Source organism: Mustelus asterias, chromosome 11 (assembly GCF_964213995.1).
Source record: "Mustelus asterias chromosome 11, sMusAst1.hap1.1, whole genome shotgun sequence".
Taxonomy (NCBI): Eukaryota; Metazoa; Chordata; class Chondrichthyes; order Carcharhiniformes; family Triakidae; genus Mustelus; species Mustelus asterias.
Window position 1 is genome coordinate 42,906,346 of NC_135811.1, and position 27,598 is coordinate 42,933,943.

Below are 27,598 nucleotides of genomic sequence, written 5' to 3' on the forward strand. Positions count from 1 at the left end.
ACTAATCTACACTGGAATTGTCCAGTGCTACTAATCTACACTGACATAGTACAGTCCTACTAATCTGCAGTGAAATAGTACAGTGCTACTAATCTACACTGAAATTGTACAGTGCTACTAATCTACACTGAAATAGTACAGTGCTCCTCATCTCCACTGAAATAGTACAGTGCTACTAATCGACACTGAAAAAGTACAGTGCTACTAATCTACACTGAAATAGTACAGTGATACTATTCTCCATTGGCCTAATGCAGTGCTACCAATCTACACTGACATAGTACATTGCTGCTAATCTGCACTGAAATAGTACAGTGCTACTAATCTACACTGAAATAGTACAGTGCTCCTCATCTCCACTGACATAGTACAGTGCTACTAATCTACACTGAAAAAGTACAGTGCTACTAATCGACACTGAAATAGTACAGTGCTACTAATCGACACTGAAATAGTACAGTGCTACTACTCTACACTGAAATAGTACAGTGCTACTAATGGACACTGAAATAGTACAGTGCTACTAATCTACACTGACATAGTACAGTGCTACTAAGCGACACTGAAATAGTACAGTGCTACTAATCTACACTGAAGTAGAAAAGTACTACTAATCTACACTGACATAGTACAGTGCTTCTAATCTACACTGACATAGTACAGTGCTACTAATCTACACTGAAATAGTACAGTGCTACTAATCGACACTGAAATAGTACAGTGCTCCTAATCTACACTGGAACGGTACAGTGCTACTAATCTGTACTGACATAGTACCGTGCTACTAATCTACACTGAAATAGTACAGTGCTACTAATCTACACTGAAATAGTACAGTGCTACAAATCGACACTGAAATAGTACAGTGCTACTAATCTACACTGAAATAGTACTGTGCTCCTCATCTACACTGAAATAGTACAGTGCTACTAATCTACACTGACATAGTACAGTGCTACTAATCTGCACTGGAATAGTACAGTGCTACTAATCTACACTGACATAGTACCATGCTACTAATCTCCACTGACATCGTACAGTGCTACTAATCTACACTGAAATTGTACAGTGCTACAAATCGACACTGAAATAGTACAGTGCTACTAATCTACACTGACATAGTACAGTTCTCCTAATCTACACTGACATAGTACAGTGCTACTAATCTGCACTGGAATAGTACAGTGCTACTAATCTACACTGACATAGTACAGTGCTACTAATCTGCACTGGAATAGTACAGTGCTACTAATCTACACTGGAATTGTACCGTGCTGCTAATCTACACTAAAATAGTACAGTGCTACTAATCTACACTGACATTGTACAGTGCTACTAATTTACACTGGAATCGTACAGTGCTACTAATCTACACTGACATAGTACAGTGCTACTAATCTACACTGGAATAGTACAGTGCTACTAATCTACACTGAAATAGTACACTGCTACTAATCTACACTGAAATAGTAGAGTGCTACAAATCTACACTGACATAGTACAGTGCAAATAATCTACACTGAAATAGTACAGTGCTTCTAATCTACACTGACATAATACAGTGCTACTCATCGACACTGAAATAGTACAGTGCTACTAATCTACAGTGAAATAGTACAGTGCTACAAATCGACACTGAAATATTACAGTGCTCCTCAACTACACTGAAATAGAACAGTGCCACAAATCGACACTGAAATAGTACAGTGCTACTAATCTACACTGAAATAGTACAGTGCTCCTCATCTACATTGAAATAGTACAGTGCTACTAATCTACACTGACATAGTACAGTGCTACTAATCTACACTGGAATTGTACAGTGCTACTAATCTACACTGACATAGTACAGTCCTACTAATCTGCAGTGAAATAGTACAGTGCTACTAATCTACACTGAAATTGTACAGTGCTCCTAATCTACACTGAAATTGTACAGTGCTCCTAATCTACACTGAAATAGTACAGTGCTGCTAATCGACACTGAAATAGTACAGTGCTACTAATCTACACTGAAATAGTACAGTGCTACTAAACTACACTGAAATAGTACAGTGCTACTAATCTACACTGACATAGTAGAGTGCTACTAATCTACACTGAAATAGTACAGTGCTACTAATCTACACTGGCATAGTGCAGTGCTACTAATCTACACTGGAATAGTACAGTGCTACTAATCTACACTGAAATAGTACAGTGCTACTAATCTACACTGAAATAGTAGAGTGCTACTAATCTACACTGACTTAGTACAGTGCTACTAAGCTACACTGAAATAGTACAGTGCTTCTAATCTACACTGACATAGTACAGTGCTACTGATCTACACTGAAATAGTACAGCGCTACTAATCTACAGTGAAGTAGTACAGTGCTACAAATCGACACTGACATATTACAGTGCTCCTCATCGACACTGAAATAGAACAGTGCCACAAATCGACACTGAAATAGTACAGTGCTACTAATCTACAATGAAATAGTACAGTGCTCCTCATCTGCATTGAAATAGTACAGTGCTACTAATCTACACTGACAGAGTACAGTGCTACTAATCTACACTGGAATAGTATAGTGCTACTAATCTACACTGACATAGTACAGTGCTACTAATCTGCACTGGAATAGTACAGTGCTACTAATCTACACTGGAATAGTACAGTGCTGCTAATCTACACTAAAATAGTACAGTGCTACTAATCTACGCTGACATAGTACAGTGCTACTAATCTACACTGACATAGTACAGTGCTACTAATCTTCACTGGAATAGTACAGTGCTACTAATCTGCACTGGAATAGTACAGTGCTACTAATCTTCACTGGAATAGTACAGTGCTACTAATCTACACTGGAATAGTACAGTGCTGCTAATCTACACTAAAATAGTACAGTGCTACTAATCTACGCTGACATAGTACAGTGCTACTAATCTACACTGACATAGTACAGTGCGACTAATCTTCACTGGAATAGTACAGTGCTACTCATCTACACTGACATAGAGCAGTGGTACAAATCGACACTGAAATATTACAGTGCTACGAATCTACACTGAAATAGTACAGTGATACTATTCTCCATTGGCCTAATGCAGTGCTACTAATCTACACTGACATAGTACATTGCTGCTAATCTACACTGAAATAGTACAGTGCTACTAATCTACACTGAAATAGTACAGTGCTCCTCATCTCCACTGAAATAGTACAGTGCTACTAATCTACACTGAAAAAGTACAGTGCTACTAATCGACACTGAAATAGTACAGTGCTACTAATCGACACTGAAATAGTACAGTGCTACTACTCTACACTGAAATAGTACAGTGCTACTAATCGACACTGAAATAGTACAGTGCTACTAATCTACACTGACATAGTACAGTGCTACTAATCGACACTGAAATAGTACAGTGCTACTAATCTACACTGAAGTAGAAAAGTACTACTAATCTACACTGACATAGTACAGTGCTTCTAATCTACACTGACATAGTACAGTGCTACTAATCTTCACTGAAATAGTACAGTGCTACTAATCGACACTGAAATAGTACAGTGCTCCTAATCTACACTGGAACGGTACAGTGCTACTAATCTGTACTGACATAGTACCGTGCTACTAATCTACACTGACATTGAACAGTGCTATTAATCTACACTGACATAGAACAGTGCTACTAATCTACACTGAAATAGTACAGTGCAACTAATCTACACTGAAATAGTACAGTGCTACTAATCTACACTGAAATAGTACAGTGCTACTAATCTACACTGACATAGTACAGTGCTACTAATCTGCACTGGAATAGTACAGTGCTACTAATCTACACTGACATAGTACCATGCTACTAATCTACACTGACATAGTACAGTGCTACTAATCTACACTGAAATTGTACAGTGCTACAAATCGACACTGAAATAGTACAGTGCGACTAATCAACACTGAAATAGTACTGTGCTCCTCATCTACACTGAAATAGTACAGTTCTACTAATCTACACTGACATTGTACAGTGCTACTAATCTGCACTGGAATAGTACAGTGCTACTAATCTACACTGACATAGTACAGTGCTACTAATCTGCACTGGAATAGTACAGTGCTACTAATCTACACTGGAATTGTACAGTGCTGCTAATCTACACTAAAATAGTACAGTGCTACTAATCTACACTGACATTGTACAGTGCTACTAATTTACACTGGAATAGTACAGTGCTACTAATCTACACTGACATAGTACAGTGCTACTAATCTACACTGGAATAGTACAGTGCTACTAATCTACACTGAAATAGGACACTGCTACTAATCTACACTGAAATAGTAGAGTGCTACAAATCTACACTGACATAGTACAGTGCTACTAATCTACACTGAAATAGTACAGTGCTCCTCATCTACATTGAAATAGTACAGTGCTACTAATCTACACTGACATAGTACAGTGCTACTAATCTACACTGGAATAGTACAGTGCTACTAATCTACACTGGAATAGTACAGTGCTGCTAATCTACACTAAAATAGTACAGTGCTCCTAATCTACACTGACATAGTACAGTGCTACTAATCTACACTGGAATTGTCCAGTGCTACTAATCTACACTGACATAGTACAGTCCTACTAATCTGCAGTGAAATAGTACAGTGCTACTAATCTACACTGAAATTGTACAGTGCTACTAATCTACACTGAAATAGTACAGTGCTCCTCATCTCCACTGAAATAGTACAGTGCTACTAATCGACACTGAAAAAGTACAGTGCTACTAATCTACACTGAAATAGTACAGTGATACTATTCTCCATTGGCCTAATGCAGTGCTACCAATCTACACTGACATAGTACATTGCTGCTAATCTGCACTGAAATAGTACAGTGCTACTAATCTACACTGAAATAGTACAGTGCTCCTCATCTCCACTGACATAGTACAGTGCTACTAATCTACACTGAAAAAGTACAGTGCTACTAATCGACACTGAAATAGTACAGTGCTACTAATCGACACTGAAATAGTACAGTGCTACTAATGGACACTGAAATAGTACAGTGCTACTAATGGACACTGAAATAGTACAGTGCTACTAATCTACACTGACATAGTACAGTGCTACTAAGCGACACTGAAATAGTACAGTGCTACTAATCTACACTGAAGTAGAAAAGTACTACTAATCTACACTGACATAGTACAGTGCTTCTAATCTACACTGACATAGTACAGTGCTACTAATCTACACTGAAATAGTACAGTGCTACTAATCGACACTGAAATAGTACAGTGCTCCTAATCTACACTGGAACGGTACAGTGCTACTAATCTGTACTGACATAGTACCGTGCTACTAATCTACACTGAAATAGTACAGTGCTACTAATCTACACTGAAATAGTACAGTGCTACAAATCGACACTGAAATAGTACAGTGCTACTAATCTACACTGAAATAGTACTGTGCTCCTCATCTACACTGAAATAGTACAGTGCTACTAATCTACACTGACATAGTACAGTGCTACTAATCTGCACTGGAATAGTACAGTGCTACTAATCTACACTGACATAGTACCATGCTACTAATCTCCACTGACATCGTACAGTGCTACTAATCTACACTGAAATTGTACAGTGCTACAAATCGACACTGAAATAGTACAGTGCTACTAATCTACACTGACATAGTACAGTTCTCCTAATCTACACTGACATAGTACAGTGCTACTAATCTGCACTGGAATAGTACAGTGCTACTAATCTACACTGACATAGTACAGTGCTACTAATCTGCACTGGAATAGTACAGTGCTACTAATCTACACTGGAATTGTACCGTGCTGCTAATCTACACTAAAATAGTACAGTGCTACTAATCTACACTGACATTGTACAGTGCTACTAATTTACACTGGAATCGTACAGTGCTACTAATCTACACTGACATAGTACAGTGCTACTAATCTACACTGGAATAGTACAGTGCTACTAATCTACACTGAAATAGTACACTGCTACTAATCTACACTGAAATAGTAGAGTGCTACAAATCTACACTGACATAGTACAGTGCAAATAATCTACACTGAAATAGTACAGTGCTTCTAATCTACACTGACATAATACAGTGCTACTCATCGACACTGAAATAGTACAGTGCTACTAATCTACAGTGAAATAGTACAGTGCTACAAATCGACACTGAAATATTACAGTGCTCCTCAACTACACTGAAATAGAACAGTGCCACAAATCGACACTGAAATAGTACAGTGCTACTAATCTACACTGAAATAGTACAGTGCTCCTCATCTACATTGAAATAGTACAGTGCTACTAATCTACACTGACATAGTACAGTGCTACTAATCTACACTGGAATTGTACAGTGCTACTAATCTACACTGACATAGTACAGTCCTACTAATCTGCAGTGAAATAGTACAGTGCTACTAATCTACACTGAAATTGTACAGTGCTCCTAATCTACACTGAAATTGTACAGTGCTCCTAATCTACACTGAAATAGTACAGTGCTGCTAATCGACACTGAAATAGTACAGTGCTACTAATCTACACTGAAATAGTACAGTGCTACTAAACTACACTGAAATAGTACAGTGCTACTAATCTACACTGACATAGTAGAGTGCTACTAATCTACACTGAAATAGTACAGTGCTACTAATCTACACTGAAATAGTACAGTGCTGCTAATGAACACTGACATAGTAGAGTGCTACTAATCTACACTGACATAGTACAGTGCTACTAATCTACACTGACATAGAGCAGTGCTACAAATCGACACTGAAATATTACAGTGCTACTAATCTACACTGAAATAGTACAGTGCTCCTCATCTCCACTGAAATAGTACAGTGCTACTAATCTACACTGAAAAAGTACAGTGCTACTAATCTACACTGAAATAGTACAGTGATACTATTCTCCATTGGCCTAATGCAGTGCTACTAATCTACACTGACATAGTACATTGCTGCTAATCTACACTGAAATAGTACAGTGCTACTAATCGACACTGAAATAGTACAGTGCTACTAATCTACACTGACATAGTACAGTGCTACTAATCTACACTGCAATAGTACAGTGATACTAATCTCCATTGACCTAATACAGTGCTACTAATCTACACTGACATAGTACAGTGCTACTAATCTACACTGAAATAGTATAGTGCTACTAATCTACATTGACATAGTGCAGTGCTGCTAATCTACATTGAAATAGTACATTGCTGCTAATCTACACTGAAGTAGTACAGTGCTACTAATCTACACTGACATTGTACAGTGCTACTAATCTACACTGAAATAGTACAGTGATACTCATCTCCATTGACCTAATACAGTGCTACTGATCTACACTGACACAGTACAGTGCTACTAATCTACACTGACATAGTACAGTGCTACTAATCTACAGTGAAATAGTAGAGTGCTACTAATCTACACTGACATAGTACAGTGCTACTAATCTACACTGAAATTGTACAGTGCTACAAATCGACACTGAAATAGTACAGTGCTACTAATCTACACTGAAATAGTACTGTGCTCCTCATCTACACTGAAATAGTACAGTGCTACTAATCTACACTGACATAGTACAGTGCTACTAATCTGCACTGGAATAGTACAGTGCTACTAATCTACACTGACATAGTACAGTGCTACTAATCTGCACTGGAATAGTACAGTGCTACTAATCTGCACTGGAATAGTACAGTGCTACTAATCTACACTGGAATAGTACAGTGCTGCTAATCTACACTAAAATAGTACCGTGCTACTAATCTACACTGACATTGTACAGTGCTACTGATCTCCACTGGAATAGTACAGTGCTACTAATTGGCACTGACATAGTACAGTGCTACTAATCTACACTGGAATAGTACAGTGCTACTAATCTACACTGGAATAGTACAGTGCTGCTAATCTACACTAAAATAGTACAGTGCTACTAATCGACACTGAAATAGTACAGTGCTACTAATCGACACTGAAATAGTACAGTGCTACTAATCGACACTGAGATAGTACAGTCCTACTAATCTACACTGAAATAGTACAGTGCTACTAATCGACACTGAAATAGTACAGTGCTACTAATCTACACTGACATAGTACAGTGCTACTAATCGACACTGAAATAGTACAGTGCTACTAATCTACACTGAAGTAGAATAGTACTACTAATCTGCACTGACATAGTACAGTGCTTCTAATCTACACTGACATAGTACAGTGCTACTAATCTACACTGAAATAGTACAGTGCTACTAATCTACACTGAAATAGTACAGTGCTCCTAATCTACACTGGAATGGTACAGTGCTACTAATCTGTACTGACATAGTACCATGCTACTAATCTACACTGAAATAGTACAGTGCTACTAATCTACACTGAAATAGTACAGTGCTACAAATCGACACTGAAATAGTACAGTGCTACTAATCTACACTGAAATAGTACTGTGCTCCTCATCTACACTGAAATAGTACAGTGCTACTAATCTACACTGACATAGTACAGTGCTACTAATCTGCACTGGAATAGTACAGTGCTACTAATCTACACTGTCATAGTACCATGCTACTAATCTACACTGACATTGTACAGTGCTACTAATCTACACTGAAATTGTACAGTGCTACAAATCGACACTGAAATAGTACAGTGCAACTAATCTACACTGAAATAGTACTGTGCTCCTCGTCTACACTGAAATAGTACAGTTCTACTAATCTACACTGACATAGTACAGTGCTACTAATCTGCACTGGAATAGTACAGTGCTACTAATCTACACTGACATAGTACAGTGCTACTAATCTGCACTGGAATAGTACAGTGCTACTAATCTATACTGGAATAGTACAGTGCTGCTAATCTGCACTAAAATAGTACAGTGCTACTAATCTACACTGACATTGTACAGTGCTACTAATCTACACTGGAATAGTACAGTGCTACTAATCTACACTGACATAGTACAGTGCTACTAATCTACACTGGAATAGTACAGTGCTACTAATCTACACTGAAATAGTACAGTGCTACTAATCTACACTGAAATAGTAGAGTGCTACTTATCTACACTGACATAGTACAGTGCTACTAATCTACACTGAAATAGTACAGTGCTTCTAATCTACACTGACATAGTACAGTGCTACTCATCTACACTGAAATAGTACAGTACTACTAATCTACAGTGAAATAGTACAGTGCTACAAATCGACACTGAAATATTACAGTGCTCCTCATCTACACTGAAATAGAACAGTGCCACAAATCGACACTGAAATAGTACAGTGCTACTAATCTACACTGAAATAGTAATGTGCTCCTCATCTACATTGAAATAGTACAGTGCTACTAATCTACACTGACATAGTACAGTGCTACTAATCTACACTGGAATAGTACAGTGCTACTAATCTACACTGACATAGTACAGTGCTACTAATCTGCACTGGAATAGTACAGTGCTACTAATCTACACTGGAATAGTACAGTGCTGCTAATCTACACTAAAATAGTACCGTGCTACTAATCTACAGTGAAATAGTACAGTGCTACTAATCTACACTGGAATTGTACAGTGCTACTAATCTACACTGACATAGTACATTGCTACTAATCTGCAGTGAAATAGTACAGTGCTACTAATCTACACAGAAATAGTACAGTGCTCCTAATCTACACTGAAATAGTACAGTGCTGCTAATCGACACTGAAATAGTACAGTGCTACTAATCTACACTGAAATAGTACAGTGCTACTGAACTACACTGACATAGTACAGTGCTACTAATCTACACTGGAATAGTACAGTGCTACTAATCTACACTGAAATAGTACTGTGCTCCTAATCTACACTGAAATAGTACAGTGATACTCATCTCCATTGACCTAATACAGTGCTACTAATCTACACTGACATAGTACAGTGCTACTAATCAACACTGAAATAGTACAGTGCTACTAATCTACACTGAAATAGTACAGTGCTACAAATCGACACTGAAATAGTACAGTGCTACTAATCTACACTGAAATAGTACTGTGCTCCTCATCTACACTGAAATAGTACAGTGCTACTAATCTACACTGACATAGTACAGTGCTACTAATCTGCACTGGAATAGTACAGTGCTCCTAATCTACACTGTCATAGTACCATGCTACTAATCTACACTGACATTGTACAGTGCTACTAATCTACACTGAAATTGTACAGTGCTACCAATCGACACTGAAATAGTACAGTGCAACTAATCTACACTGAAATAGTACTGTGCTCCTCGTCTACACTGAAATAGTACAGTTCTACTAATCTACACTGACATAGTACAGTGCTACTAATCTGCACTGGAATAGTACAGTGCTACTAATCTACACTGACATAGTACAGTGCTACTAATCTGCACTGGAATAGTACAGTGCTACTAATCTCTACTGGAATAGTACAGTGCTGCTAATCTGCACTAAAATAGTACAGTGCTACTAATCTACACTGACATTGTACAGTGCTACTAATCTACACTGGAATAGTACAGTGCTACTAATCTACACTGACATAGTACAGTGCTACTAATCTACACTGGAATAGTACAGTGCTACTAATCTACACTGAAATAGTACAGTGCTACTAATCTACACTGAAATAGTAGAGTGCTACTTATCTACACTGACATAGTACAGTGCTACTAATCTACACTGAAATAGTACAGTGCTTCTAATCTACACTGACATAGTACAGTGCTACTCATCTACACTGAAATAGTACAGTACTACTAATCTACAGTGAAATAGTACAGTGCTACAAATCGACACTGAAATATTACAGTGCTCCTCATCTACACTGAAATAGAACAGTGCCACAAATCGACACTGAAATAGTACAGTGCTACTAATCTACACTGAAATAGTAATGTGCTCCTCATCTACATTGAAATAGTACAGTGCTACTAATCTACACTGACATAGTACAGTGCTACTAATCTACACTGGAATAGTACAGTGCTACTAATCTACACTGACATAGTACAGTGCTACTAATCTGCACTGGAATAGTACAGTGCTACTAATCTACACTGGAATAGTACAGTGCTGCTAATCTACACTAAAATAGTACCGTGCTACTAATCTACACTGACATAGTACAGTGCTACTAATCTACACTGGAATTGTACAGTGCTACTAATCTACACTGACATAGTACATTGCTACTAATCTGCAGTGAAATAGTACAGTGCTACTAATCTACACAGAAATAGTACAGTGCTCCTAATCTACACTGAAATAGTACAGTGCTGCTAATCGACACTGAAATAGTACAGTGCTACTAATCTACACTGAAATAGTACAGTGCTACTGAACTACACTGACATAGTACAGTGCTACTAATCTACACTGGAATAGTACAGTGCTACTAATCTACACTGAAATAGTACTGTGCTCCTAATCTACACTGAAATAGTACAGTGATACTCATCTCCATTGACCTAATACAGTGCTACTAATCTACACTGACATAGTACAGTGCTACTAATCAACACTGAAATAGTACAGTGCTACTAATCTACACTGAAATAGTACAGTGCTACTAATCTACACTGACATAGTACAGTGCTACTAATCTACACTGGAACGGTACAGTGCTACTAATCTGTACTGACATAGTACCGTGCTACTAATCTACACTGAAATAGTACAGTGCTACTAATCTACACTGAAATAGTACTGTGCTCCTCATCTACACTGAAATAGTACAGTGCTACTAATCTACACTGACATAGTACAGTGCTACTCATCTGCACTGGAATAGTACAGTGCTACTAATCTACACTGACATAGTACAGTGCTACTAATCTGCACTGGAATAGTACAGTGCTACTAATCTACACTGACATAGTACAGTGCTACTAATCTACACTGAATTAGTACAGTGCTACTAATCTGCACTGGAATATTACAGTGCTACTAATCTACACTGACATAGTACAGTGCTACTAATCTACACTGAAATTGTACAGTGCTACTAATCAACACTGAAATAGTACAGTGCTACTAATCTACACTGAAATAGTACAGTGCTACTAATCTACACTGACATAGTACAGTGCTACTAATCTACACTGGAATTGTACAGTGCTACTAATCTACACTGACATAGTACAGTGCTACTAATCTGCAGTGAAATAGTACAGTGCTACTAATCTACACTGAAATAGTACAGTGCTCCTAATCTACACTGAAATAGTACAGTGCTGCTAATCGACACTGAAATAGTACAGTGCTACTAATCTACACTGAAATAGTACAGTGCTACTGAACTACACTGACATAGTACAGTGCTACTAATCTACACTGGAATAGTACAGTGCTACTAATCTACACTGAAATAGTACTGTGCTCCTAATCTACACTGAAATAGTACAGTGATACTCATCTCCATTGACCTAATACAGTGCTACTAATCTACACTGACATCGTACAGTGCTACTAATCAACACTGAAATAGTACAGTGCTACTAATCTACACTGAAATAGTACAGTGCTACTAATCTGCACTGAAATAGTACAGTGCTCCTAATCTACACTGAAATAGTACAGTGATACTAATCTCCATTGACCTAATACAGTGCTACTAATCTACACTGACATAGTACAGTGCTACTAATCTACACTGAAATAGTACAATGCTACTAATGTGCACTGAAATAGTACAGTGCTACTAATCTACACTGACATTGTAGAGTGCTACTAATCTACACTGACATAGTACATTGCTACTAATCTCCTTTGACATAGTACAGTGCTACTAATCTACAATGAAATAGTACAGTGCTACTAATCTACATTGACATAGTACAGTGCTGCTAATCTACACTGAAATAGTACATTGCTGCTAATCTACACTGAAATAGTACAGTGCTACTAATCTACACTGAAATAGTACAGTGCTACTAATCTACACTGACATAGTACAGTGCTACTAATCTACAGTGAAATAGTAGAGTGCTACTAATCTACACTGACATAGTACAGTGCTACTAATCTACACTGAAATAGTACAGTGCTACTAATCTACACTGACATAGTACAGTGCTACTAATCTACACTGACATAGTACAGTGCTACTAATCTACACTGAAATAGTACAGTGCTACTAATCTACAGTGAAATAGTACAGTGCTACTAATCTACACTGAATTTGTACAGTGCTACAAATCGACACTGAAATAGTACAGTGCTACTAATCTACACTGAAATAGTACTGTGCTCCTCATCTACACTAAAATAGTACAGTGCTACTAATCTACACCGAAATAGTACAGTGATACTAATCTACACTGAAATAGTACATTGCTGCTAATCTACACTGAAATAGTACAGTGCTACTAATCTACACTGAAATAGTACAGTGCTACTAATCTACACTGGCATAGTACAGTGCTACAAATCGACACTGAAATATTACAGTGCTCCTCATCTACACTGAAATAGAACAGTGCCACAAATCGACACTGAAATAGTACAGTGCTACTAATCTACACTGAAATAGTACAGTGCTCCTCATCTACATTGAAATAGTACAGTGCTACTAATCTACACTGAAATTGTACAGTGCTCCTCATCTCCATTGAACTAGTACAGTGATACTAATCTCCATTGACCTAATAGTGCTACTAATCTACACTGACATAGTACAGTTCTACAAATCGACACTGAAATATTACAGTGCTCCTCATCTACACTGAAATAGAACAGTGCCACAAATCGACACTGAAATAGTACAGTGCTACTAATCTACCCTGAAATAGTACAGTGCTCCTCATCTACATTGAAATAGTACAGTGCTACTAATCTACACTGACATAGTACAGTGCTACTAATCTACACTGGAATAGTACAGTGCTACTAATCTACACTGACATAGTACAGTGCTACTAATCTGCACTGGAATAGTACAGTGCTACTAATCTGCACTGGAATAGTACAGTGCTACTAATCTACACTGACATAGTACAGTGCTACTAATCTGCACTGGAATAGTACAGTGCTACTAATCTACACTGACATAGTACAGTGCTACTAATCTACACTGGAATAGTACAGTGCTGCTAATCTACACTAAAATAGTACAGTGCTACTAATCTACACTGACATTGTACAGTGCTACTAATCTACACTGGAATAGTACAGTGCTACTAATCTGCACTGACATAGTACAGTGCTACTAATCTACACTGGAATAGTACAGTGCTCCTAATCTGCACTGGAATAGTACAGTGCTACTAATCTACACTGGTATAGTACAGTGCTGCTAATCTACACTAAAATAGTACAGTGCTGCTAATCTACACTAAAATAGTACAGTGCTACTAATCGACACTGAAATAGTACAGTGCTACTAATCGACACTGAAATAGTACAGTGCTACTAATCGACACTGAAATAGTACAGTGCTACTAATCTACACTGAAATAGTACAGTGCTACTAATCGACACTGAAATAGTACAGTGCTACTAATCTACACTGGAATAGTACAGTGCTACTAATCTACTCTGAAATAGGACAGTGCTACTAATCTACACTGAAATAGTACAGTGCTACTAATCGACACTGAAATAGTACAGTGCTACTAATCGACACTGAAATAGTACAGTGCTACTAATCTACACTGAAATAGTACAGTGCTACTAATCTACACTGGAACGGTACAGTGCTACTAATCTGTACTGACATAGTACCGTGCTACTAATCTACACTGAAATAGTACAGTGCTACTAATCTACACTGAAATAGTACTGTGCTCCTCATCTATACTGAAATAGTACAGTGCTACTAATCTACACTGACATAGTACAGTGCTACTAATCTGCACTGGAATAGTACAGTGCTACTAATCTACACTGACATAGTACAGTGCTACTAATCTGCACTGGAATAGTACAGTGCTACTAATCTACACTGACATAGTACAGTGCTACTAATCGACACTGAAATAGTACAGTGCTACTAATCGACACTGAAATAGTACAGTGCTACTAATCGACACTGAAATAGTACAGTGCTACTAATCTACACTGAAATAGTACAGTGCTACTAATCGACACTGAAATAGTCCAGTGCTACTAATCTTCACTGGAATAGTACAGTGCTACTAATCTACACTGAAATAGTACAGTGCTACTAATCTACTCTGAAATAGGACAGTGCTACTAATCTACTCTGAAATAGGACAGTGCTACTAATCTACACTGAAGTAGAAATGTACTACTAATCTACACTGACATTGTACAGTGCTACTAATCTACACTGAAATAGTACAGTGCTACTAATCTACACTGAAATAGTACAGTGCTACTAATCTACACTGGAACGGTACAGTGCTACTAATCTGTACTGACATAGTACCGTGCTACTAATCTACACTGAAATAGTACAGTGCTACTAATCTACACTGAAATAGTACTGTGCTCCTCATCTACACTGAAATAGTACAGTGCTACTAATCTACACTGACATAGTACAGTGCTACTAATCTGCACTGGAATAGTACAGTGCTACTAATCTACACTGACATAGTACAGTGCTACTAATCTGCACTGGAATAGTACAGTGCTCCTAATCTACACTGACATAGTACAGTGCTACTAATCTACACTGAATTAGTACAGTGCTACTAATCTGCACTGGAATAGTACAGTGCTACTAATCTACACTGAAATTGTACAGTGCTACAAATCGACACTGAAATAGTACAGTGCTACTAATCGACACTGAAATAGTACTGTGCTCCTCATCTACACTGAAATAGTACAGTGCTACTAATCTACACTGACATAGTACAGTGCTACTAATCTGCACTGGAATAGTACAGTGCTACTAATCTACACTGACATAGTACAGTGCTACTAATCTGCACTGGAATAGTACAGTGCTACTAATCTACACTGGAATAGTACAGTGCTGCTAATCTACACTAAAATAGTACAGTGCTACTAATCTACACTAAAATAGTACAGTGCTACTAATCGACACTGAAATAGTACAGTGCTACTAATCGACACTGAAATAGTACAGTGCTACTAATCGACACTGAAATAGTACAGTGCTACTAATCTACACTGAAATAGTACAGTGCTACTAATCGACACTGAAATAGTACAGTGCTACTAATCTACACTGGAATAGTACAGTGCTACTAATCTACACTGAAATAGTACAGTGCTACTAATCTACACTGAAATAGTACAGTGCTACTAATCGACACTGAAATAGTACAGTGCTACTAATCGACACTGAAATAGTACAGTGCTACTAATCTACACTGAAGTATAAAAGTACTACTAATCTACACTGACATAGTACAGTGCTACTAATCTACACTGACATAGTACAGTGCTGCTAATCTACACTGACATAGTACAGTGCTACTAATCTACACTGAAATAGTACAGTGCTACTAATCTACACTGAAATGGTACAGTGCTACTAATCTACACTGGAATGGTACAGTGCTACTAATCTGTACTGACATAGTGCCGTGTTACTAATCTGCACTGAAATAGTACAGTGCTACTAATCTACACTGAATTAGTACAGTGCTACTAATCTACGCTGACATAGTACAATGTTACTAATTTACACTTGAATAACACAGTGCTTCTCATTTACACTGGAATAGTACAGTGCTACTAATCTGCACCCCAATAGTACAGTGCTACTCATCTACACTGGAATACTGCAGTGCTACTAACCTAACCTGGAATTGTACAGTGTTACTCATCTACACTGGAATTGTACTGGGCTACTAATCTACACTGAAAGGGTATGGAGCTATTAATCTACATTTAACATACCATGTCCAAATTATGGCTGGTATGTTGCAGATGTGATCAGCAGTCACTTTCACTACAGTTGTGGAGCCCACATCAAGTTCTAGCATTTGCGCATAAACATGGAAACCCAGAAGTTGCTGCCACTGACTCGCCTATCCTCCTCAGGATGCACTGTTGAAGTTCCCTCAGATAGAAATCTTAGAAACCTCTTGAATTGACATGACTGTCAACTTGTTAGTCAACATGACAGGTCTTGTGTAAAAAGGAAAACCTGAGAAATATTACACCTTACTGAATGAGATGTGACTGGGGTTCCAATGACGTGCTAAGTTATAATTATTGCTGGAAACCTCTGACTCTAAAACGAACTATTTTTTTATTTGCGGAGTGTCAAATTTCTTCATGATTTTTAAAAGTCCATCGATTTCTAAAATAATATTATCGAGTCTTCTTCAAATATTTCAGGTTCTACCTTAATTCCATGTGTACGTCCCAATCTTTATTCTCCTCTCTGTAAAATGATTAAAAAGTGAACAATAATAGAGATAATGATTTGCTGTCTGTGGAAATTCTCTGGTGTGATTGGCTGCTTAGCCTACTTGATGATCATGTTGTTGTTGAATCCCTGGATGCCAGAGATCCCCGAGACTGAATTTTCAGATGTCACCAATATCAAGAATAGAGGCAGACAGAGCCTGAAAATTAGGAGGTCAACCCAGTGTGTCAGTATCCCGACCTCATTCCTGATATCAGCCATTTAGCTTGGCATGAGTTCAAATCCGGGGAACGCCACCTGCCTTCACGAGTGGGCAGCCATTTAGGCTTGTTTCATTGTTAGAGGTATATTAAGGAAGCCGACTGGGATTTTCCTGTTGGTCTCCATTTTCTAACATGCTGGGGTGTCAGATCTGCTGCCTAGAGAAAGAAGCTCAATAGCAGGACAAGGGGATAGTGCTCCAGGCAAGCTGCAGGCCCTCCCTGCCTGTCTGCCTGCCTGGATGGGGACGCAGCCATAGGCCATCCAAGTAAAAGGGTTTTCCCAGGTGGCCTGGCTACTTTTCTCATTTTATACTCAGTTCATTAGAAAATGGTTGTGGTGGCACTTTCCTATTTACTTACCTTGTACTGCAGCCGGGAACTTCTCTCAAGCCAGCCTTAACTGGACAGGGATCCTGTCTCAATGCCTGTTAAGGCCTCACACAGAGGAAAGAACAGTCAAAAATAAGAAGCCTCTCAACGCCAGGTTAAAAGTCCAACAGGTTTATTTGGTTGCACGAGCTTTCGGAGCACAGCTCCTTCATCAGGTGAGTCACCTGATGAAGGAGCAGTGCTCTGAAAGCACATGCTCAAAATAAACCTGTTGTACTTTAACTTCGTGTTGTGAGACTTCTTACTGTGCCCACCCCAGTCCAATGCTGGCATCTCCACATCATGGCAGTCCAAAATAACAGCCAATCCCAACTTTTGTTTCCCATCCCCTTGGGGAAAAATTAGCCATGCTCTGGCTTCTGCTGGAATGAACTTAACGTCACAAAGCTGAAATCCATGCCACCAAGATCACTAAATCTTTGTTGGCAGCTTTCTTTAAGTCTGCAGTGAGCAAAATCTGTGCCTGTGGTACTAGGCTGCAATATATCTGTAGCATCAGGAGGTTTTAGGTTAACTCAATGAATGAAACTATTGTGAATAATTCCTTCACTTTAGTTGTGTTTTGATGGAAGATTAGACCTATTTACTCAGAACTCTGCATCTGATGGTGTTATCTGACTGGCTCTTTGTTACTGCTGCTGAGCTGCATTTATTTAAAATGCCACAAAGAAGATAAAGGAAATTGCAGCTTCTAATCATATGATTTGTCCTCCTGGCTTTGTTACGATAATCGATTGAAATCTTTTTGTTTGGTGTGTGACGATGCTCCGGATAGCAGGATTGACTCCATTTTCTTGGTTGAGGGAGCATTCTGGTTAATTTGTGTAGGTACTCAGCAAGGTTAGGGGTGAAAGTGCTCAACAAGAGACCCTTTTCAACTTTGACCTCAGCAACTGTATCGAAGAGCTCATCAGGTTATGATTTAAAAAAATCCAACAGTATATTCAGCTCGAGTGCTAATCGCAGGAAAGAACTCACTAATACATCTTTGTTCTTCTGGACTCTTGAGCAATACAGGAGTGTTCAATTTGACAATTTCAATGTGAACACCAGAATTTATATCCTCCCCTTATTTCCTTACCCGTCAATTTATCTCAACAAGTTAAGGCGCATCAAGGGTCATGAATACTTGTTGCAGCATTTGAGTCAGCTGTAACAGGGTAAGGAGCAAAAGGATGTGTCTTAATGTGTCTTAATCCCAACTGCAGAAACGTCATAATTGAGAGATTTCTGTTTCTGTCGTTAGAATGTGGAATTTTGTCCTGCACACTGTCATTAAAGCCAAGGCCATAAATTAATTTAAAAGAGAATTAGATTGTGGAATCAGAATGTTAAAAGGAATTGGGAATGAGTATTCATACCAGGTGGCTCATGTGGGCAAGAATCAATAGCACAGACTTGACTGTCTAGATGACCTGTTACTGAACTGGAAGAAATCCATGAATTTGTCAATATTCACACTACAAGCTTAGTGTCTGTGCAAAATGGATTTAGCTTTACACGGATATTAAATTTGTGCTGTGTATATTGAGGGTGAAAGCTCAAACTGACTGCGAAGCAGATTGGAGCAAGTTTCCTTCCATGGTGTCTCGCTCTGCTTTTTTCTGTTTCCAGGTTGCACGCTGAGTCCAGATTTGGATTGCATTTATACTGCAGTTAAGAGAGGTAGTGCAAAATAAAGCCAGCATTTTCTTCAGGTGCACACAGAGACCTACGGTCTTTGAATTATCTTAGATATTTCATGATAATTTGAGCTGTGGATCGTGGTGGTATTAGTACTAGCGCAGTATTAAATTTGTACCAAAATGATATCCTGCAATCATTTTACTTGACATCCTGACCAGCATATCCACATTTCAGTCAGTAATCCTAACATCAGTATAGATTGCCTAAGACATTAGTAAAGATGGACTGTAGCTCTTTAAATTTAAGTTCATATGTTTATTTATTAGTGTCACAAGTAGGTTTACATAATCTTAGTTCTAATATAGAATGCAGTATTAAAAATGACTTTTACTATGCTACAGACTAAGATGCCTTAGAATGTCCATCAAATGTTTAAATTTAAGTTTATTTCTTCGTGTCACATGTAGGCTTACATTGACACTGCAATGAAGTTACTGTGAAAATCCCCTAGTCGCCACACTCCAGCACCTGTTTGGGTACACTGCGGGAGCATTTAGCATGGTCAATGCACCTAATCAGCACGTCCTTTGGACTGCGGGAGAAAATCGGAGCATCCGAAGGAAACCCACGCAGACATGGGGAGAACGTGCAACTCCACACAGACAGTGACCTAATCTGTATTTGTTGAGCTTTGTTGAGCATTCAGGGCTCGATATCCAGAATTAGGAATCCAGGTCACCGCAGCTAAGTGTTCTTACAATCCATCTCGTCCTATTCTACTAAACATTGGCTTAAATTCCAACAGTTGCATGTTAGCTGTTATGTTTCCCTGAATTTAATTAAACTCGCACCTTTGGTGTCGGATTTGAAATGTAATATATTCCCTTTGTACTTTTAACCAATGTCATCCCTCCTCTCTTGTACAGCCTGCTTTTAGAATAAATTGTGTGGATGGCAGGGTCCCCAATTGTCTGCTGCCAACGTCACTTCATGATTGGTCAAAAGGTTGTCATGGTGGATAATAAAATTAGGGACTGAATTAGACCAGTGTAGAAAGGGATACTGTTGGTAGGAATCATGGGAAAAATTTAATGCCCTCCCCGTGGCAGGTTTGGTGGTAAGGGGGATATTTATTTAGATAAGAGAATGGCAGGTTGGTTAGCCCTCTACCCTGATTAAGTCTGTGGTTGGTGATACCTTCCAGCTCTCGCTTGCCACTGTAGCAAGTATTCACCTAGCAGCAGGCAGGGGCCTCACCACGCAGCACCACTTCAAGAAAACCTGTGCGTGACTGCTTGCAGGCTTCTGGGTTATGGGGGAGGAAGGGGGGGAGGGGGCGTGGCATGTGAGAGGTGGTCCTTCATTCAAAGGCACTCAGTACTCGATTGAGGGACCCAGCATCAGGAAGGAGGGACCCCACTCCTCACACCATTAATTGTATTGAATGGGCTTTTGTCAGTGACATTTCTAAAAGTAATCTGCAATAGATACTTAGAACTTTATTTCATCTTGACATGATTCCTGAGGTCTGCCCATGGTGGATACTGGATGAATTAGTATAGAGAATGGAAGAACAAAGGGTGGTGGTTGGTGACGTGCACTAAGTTGGTATTGGATCATATGAAGCCAGAGGATGGATGGGATGTGGGTTGGCACTAATTTTGCATAGGGGCTATAATGGAAATGAGTGCCAGGCATTGGTTGGCATAGGGGCTATAAAGTGTCATGTGGTTGAGTGTGGCTCATGGGTTGGTATGACTTGGCATTAAGTATAAGGATTGGGTAGAGGGACATAAGTTGGCATGAAATATATGAGCAACCAAGTGGGCAAATGTTGGCTTGGAGGCTATGAGAGACCATGAAGTGGTTAGAAAGTTTATTTATGAGTGTCACAAGTAGGCTTACATTAACATTGCAATGAAGTTACTGTGAAATAGGGGGGGGCGTCGCTTGGCTTTGAGGGTATCATGGGCCATGAGTGGTGGGCGGGGGGCATGAGATACTATGGGTTGGCTTGCATTGGCATGGGGAATAAGTGAGGGGGGGTGGGGGTAGGTGGGTGTAGGGGCTTGAAGACTGCTTTTAGTTTCCCTGCATGTTTTTTTAACAACTGGAAAGAAATCCCAGAGCACCAAAGCAAGCCTTTTGACCAGTCCACCTTAGCACCCGGCAGCCCTTGTGGCTGCCTCTGAATTCTTTGCAGATCCAGAAAATCCCAGCCTTTATATATAATGGTGGTATATGATAGTTCATCAATTAATGCAAAGTCAATAGGTTAAGAATAAAAGAAGTGCCGTTGTAAAAGCAATGAAGTGTTTTAATTAAAGTACTACCAAGACTTATATTGGTCCTAATTTCAGTTGTTAAGATGCATAAATGCACAATGAACCTGGTTCAGCTTTCTCAGTTTACAGACCATTGTCCATATACACTTCACAGTGCGCGGAGAACATTGTCTATAAGGTTGTTCTTTTCGCACGATACCTTTTTTTGATCAAGGTAGTTTTGACTTTAAAATTTCTTAAGTCTTTCTTACTGAAATGCAGTCAGATAGAAATAGTAGGTGATATACAAGACTCACTGCACTTGAATGAATGTGAATGTAAAAGTCTGACTGACTTCATTGATACATAGCTAAGTAATTATGTAATGCAGTAGTTTATAGGAAGTGATTACGACCAAACTGTCACTTTCAGACACAAGTCAATTATATATCTCAGCTATTATTACATAGTGTATTCTATTGCATGAAATAATTTATCAAAACGAAAATGTAGTCCCAAAACGCACCAAATGAAGGTAACCGCAACTCTGTGTGGAAACTGAATGTACCAGTCTTCTAAGTCTCATTTTATTTAGAGTTCAACTTTGTTACCAAATCTAATTTTTGCCGGGAATGGTACATGCCGATAGTGCCTGCTGAACATAAGGATGTGTTTATTCTGTCTGAATGTTCTGCCACAGAATGGCTACTGGACTGTGTGTGAGGCCTTCCACCCGCCTCTTCACTCTTTGACAACAAAAGAAGGTTTTGCGTGTGTGGAAATGAAATTGCAGCCTGCATTCAACACTTTAGTTTATGGTTAATTGAGCGTAAAGACAAGTGATTTATCATTTTTTTTGTACTTTTGAGAGCACTAATTAAAAGTAATATGTGATTTCAGATTCCAGTGAATGCCACCAATGTTCTTGCTTTTGCCCACCAACTGATGACCTACACAGGAGCTGCAGCTAACTTCGCAGACATGATGGACGTTATTTTTGTGGCCCGCATGATTCAGAAGTTAATCATCTTCGTGGATCGAGTTAAAGATGTAAAGTATCATAATTTGGATGCGAATCTCGAGTCACTTCAAACACTTCCTCATTCTGGGCTGAATCCCTATTAGATCCAGATTTAGCTTTTAGTAATATGGAAGGAATTATGAGAGTTTTTTTTAGTGTTCTGATAGATTTAATTTTGAGTACAGCATGTTGAATATATATATTTTCTATTTCGTCCATTGTTACAATGTCTACTGTTAATTAAATCAGTACTGAACTCGAAGACTATGGATAAGAAAGCTATTTCAGATTGGTGGATTATTCTTTTAGCAGTCAGCATAAAACCGGCATTGTGGATGAGACGCCTGTACAGAAATTACACTCCATTTAAATCGGTGGTAATGAAAATCAGACAATTTCTATAGTGCACAGCCAATCCCCACCCAACCCAAGTCTTACAACCGGGTAGTAAGATGGAAATCTGTCCTGAAAGTAATGACGAAGTCATTGCCTGAGTTAATTTTAAGAGAGATTATTGCAGATGAGGAAATCCACTCACCCATTCAGAAAGAATATGATTTATTTCACAGTATCTGGCGGTTTCATAAATCTTTTTAGCTCCATTTCACATCTCAACGCAGTGACTTTTAAGAGGGAAGGTGAACTTCCTAACAGTCCTAAATTTATTTACCTTTGTCATTTTGTCCTGGTTTCATTGTTAGCTTTGAATCATGCTGCAGAATGAGACTGTGCATTTACTATCCTTTGTGCCTCCATAGAGGTATTTCAGAATGCTATTGTTAGAGAGCAGTCTTATTATTTTTATGTGCACTGTTCCCCAAAAGTCTTTCTTCAATGACCGTAATGGGTGACGGTACTCAGGGTGCAATTTGATGATAGCATTGTACAGTTTAGGATTGATTTCTTTGGATTTGTACTCTCTCATATACATTAGCACCAAAACCATCTTTATGGATTATTGTAGTCACGGTGACACAGTGGTTAGCACTGCTGCCTCACAGCGGCAGGGACCCGGGCTCAATTCCGGCCTCGGGTAACTGCCTGTGTGGAGTTTGTATGGTCTCCCTGTGTCTGCGTGGGTTTCCTCTGGGTGCTCCGGTTTCCTCCCACACTCCAAAGACGTGCGGGTTAGGTGGATTGGCCATGCTAAATTGCCCCTTAATGTCGGGGGATTAGCATTTTAAATACATGGGGTGACGGGAATAGGGCTTGAGTGGGATTGTTGTTGGTGCAGGCTTGATGGGCAGAGAGGCCTGTTTCTGCACTGTAGGGATTCTATTCTAGTCTATTCTATTCTATATTATTTGTGCACTCAATTTAGTGTTTTACCTGAACTTGAAACATGGATTTGTCTATTTTTCTAAGCATCTCTAGTGGTGTAAAGGAAAACATGAGGTACTTCAGAAAAACTGGTCTGTGTCCACAGCATTTTCATCAAGGGACTCCTGTGTAATTATGCAGTTGCCACGCATTGTTTTGATATTCATAATCAGCTTGTAACATTCTCAACCAGGCTCAAATACTACATGTAAAAATGAGGGGGAAGCATTTTGGAACCAGATTTCAGCAAATATTGTGATAAGCATTTTATTAATTCTCCACCCCACCCCTCCGTTGCCAGATGTTACGTATACTTTAAGTACCCTGCCACCTATTATTGTCTGAATAATTATATTAAACCTCAGTAAACGGAGTCTTCAGTCACTTTAAATTGCTTCTAATAAATAGGTCTGATTGTCCTGCTTAGCATCACAGCTAAATTTTCATTTCCGATCGTCTGTCATTAATTGAACAAACGTGACCTGATATCCAGGAGGAATGATGTGAATGGCATGTGTAAGGTATCTCCGGCAATCAGAAGCGCCTCCTTGGAAATTCAAACTGGAGAATATTCCTTAATTTTTTTTAAAATCCCGTCCGTTGTCAGACTTGATTTTCTTCCCCAACAGGCAGCCACCATAATGGAGGCAAAATGAAATGTTCACAAATGGATTCCTTCGAAAAGCCTGGGCAGTGTACTGGGTCGGAGAATTGCGCGGAAGGTTATTTTAATATTTTCTAAAGGTTTAGCTCTCCTCTCATGCCTAGAAAATCAACTTTTGATGTCTAAACGGGATATCAGATTCCTTATAATCTGAGTATTTTAATTCACTTTAATCTATTCACTGATGCAGAACTTCGTATGTTTGAACTTAGCATTCGCTTACTGTATGTAAACAAAAAGAGGAGATTGGCTTAAAGCTCAGTGCAGGGTGTTTGGTTTGGAGTGTTCTGAGCAAGCCATTAAACCCCATTTTTACAAAGGATAAAAGCAGGCTTGTTAACCTTGGGACGTGGAGAGGCAAATTGGTCTGGCTTCAAACCAAATCATAGATTGGCATTTCTTTTGGAAGAAAAAATTATATTTGAAAGGAAAACATTATCTGAAATTTCACCTGCAGCTACTATTTGGCAAACTATCAATTGGGTAATTTTTCCCCTATTTATTTATAAATGCAACCATTTAACTAATAGAACTAGTTTTTAGAAAATCAGTAACTTGTTATGAAGATGTCTAATTTTATGATTCTTGTGTTTTAGCAATAAATCCTTTGCTTGCGAATTTTGACTGTTTAACATAAGTGAAATCAGGGGGGGCAAAGCTGGGTTTGAGGGACTAGAAAGCAAAACCTCGAATGATTGCAATTCAGAGGGTTGCCTGTGTTTATTGCTGACAACATTGAACAGTGGGTAACCCCTTTCTGAGCCTTGGTAGAGACTAAGGGCGAGATTCCCTGACCTCCCAGGCTCGTGTATCCTGCCAACGGGGAGGTGGCGTGTTGTTAGCTGGTGGCGGGGTTCTCTGGTCCCGCCGCTGTCAACGGGAATTCCCATTGAGCTAAATTCAGAATATATCACCGCGAGGGGCAGAGCATGGCAAGGTCCGTTGACCTTGGGCAGGATTTTATGCTTTCCGGAAGTGCGAGGCTATAAAATCCTGTCCACTGTCTCCCTTTCAATGACCCCTTTAAACTCACTTGCTTTACAGCAGCTAGTGCTGTAAAAGGGAGGCGTGTCCTCCTTTGCTGTGCTCCTTTTACACTTTGCTGCCAGAGCTTCTGAATTACTTCGTTGTTTCGGTTTCACCCAGCCTGAATCAGGAAGGTGAGACCAGACAGGGGCTTTGGATGTCAAGTGAAGCTTTGGCATGGCAATCTGTGATTTCCACTCTAAGAAGGCTGCGAGCCATTATAATGAATAGTATTTAAGGCTCTTTTATTGAATTTTTCTCTGTTCTTTTCTACCTGCTTTCATGTCCCTTTTTCACACTGTTTGACATTAACTGGAGTGCTGGCATGAAGAGCATTTGATTGTGTAAGGAAACCAAAAGACCATCAGCACGCACTCAATCTGAACAAAACCTAGTAGTTTAATCTTTAAATCTCTTTGATGTTGCAGCATTTCATTGGACTCAGGTGCCCATGTCTTTAGGGTACTCAAACACCATTTCCAGCTCACTGATTCCATCCTTCTTACCTGCTGAGACTGACCCGGACTGCTCACAACCCTGCCAGTGGTCTCAAAAATAGGCCTCCACCAGGGCCTAAAGATTCAGCCCCAAGTTGGGGGAGAAAATGCTGAGGGAAGCAAAGGCAAAAATTGTGGAAATAATGGCTATAATCATACAATCCTTCTCAGAAAATGGGGGTGGCGTCAGAAGCGCTACAGGCCATTCTACTCAACCTTGGCGGTGTAAAGGTTTTCAGAATATATCACATAGGACAAAATTAACAGTCACTTAGACAGGTAAGGATTAACCAACAGAAGCCAGGATGGATTTTTTCTTAAGGCACCTCATGTTTAACTAATTTGATTGAATTCTTTGATGAGGTAACAGAGTGGGTTGATGGGGGTAATGCAGTACGTGGCCTGCCAAAAGGCATTCGATAAAAGTGCCGCGCACAACAGGCTTTTGTTAGTGAGGCAAAAAACCATGGATTAAAAGGGGTAGTGACAGCTTGGATACAAAGTTGGCTGAGTGACAGTTTTTAAGTTTATTCATTAAAGTAGGCTTACATTAACACTGTAATGAAGTTACTGTGAAAATCCCCTAGTCACCACACTCGGCACCTGTTCGGGCACACCGAGGGAAAATTTAGCATGGCAATGCTCCTAACCTGCACGTCTTTCGGACTGTGGGAGGAAATTGGAGCACCCAGAGGAAACCCACACAGACACGGTGAGAACGTGCAGAAAGGAGTGGTGCACAGTTTTTTTTTATACTGGAGGAAGATATGTAGGGTGGGCACTTATCTTGGTATATATTAATGTGGTAGTGGTGTGTTACAACTCCTTCAGGGTATCTGAGTTGCTGTGGCAACATGCATTTTTTACATGCATATTGTAGCGTGCAGAGAGAGATGGCAGAGACTTCCATTCCATTACATAGCTGACCAGGAATCTCTCCTGTCCTTACTGCCTGCTATTAAGGTTGATATCAACCTGTTTGACCGCACATTCCTTGGCCTTCAAGTCCTGGGGTGGGACTTGAACCTGGAGCTACTGACTTGGAGGCAGGGCACCACCCACTGTGTCACAATTTCAGAATTTGCAAATGATACAAAATTTGGTAGCATACAGATCTGTGAGGAGG

The 27,598-nt window shown here is 39.2% G+C and overlaps 1 protein-coding gene across 1 annotated transcript in view; it reads left to right on the forward strand.

The window, feature by feature from the left end:
- adgra1b (adhesion G protein-coupled receptor A1b) overlaps positions 1-27,598 on the forward strand; it is a 359,394-nt gene that overhangs the window by 131,376 nt on the left and 200,420 nt on the right. Inside the window, exon 8 of the mRNA XM_078223476.1 lies at positions 22,845-22,994. Coding sequence (XP_078079602.1) covers positions 22,845-22,994 — 150 coding nt within the window. The remainder of the gene's footprint in view (positions 1-22,844; positions 22,995-27,598) is intronic.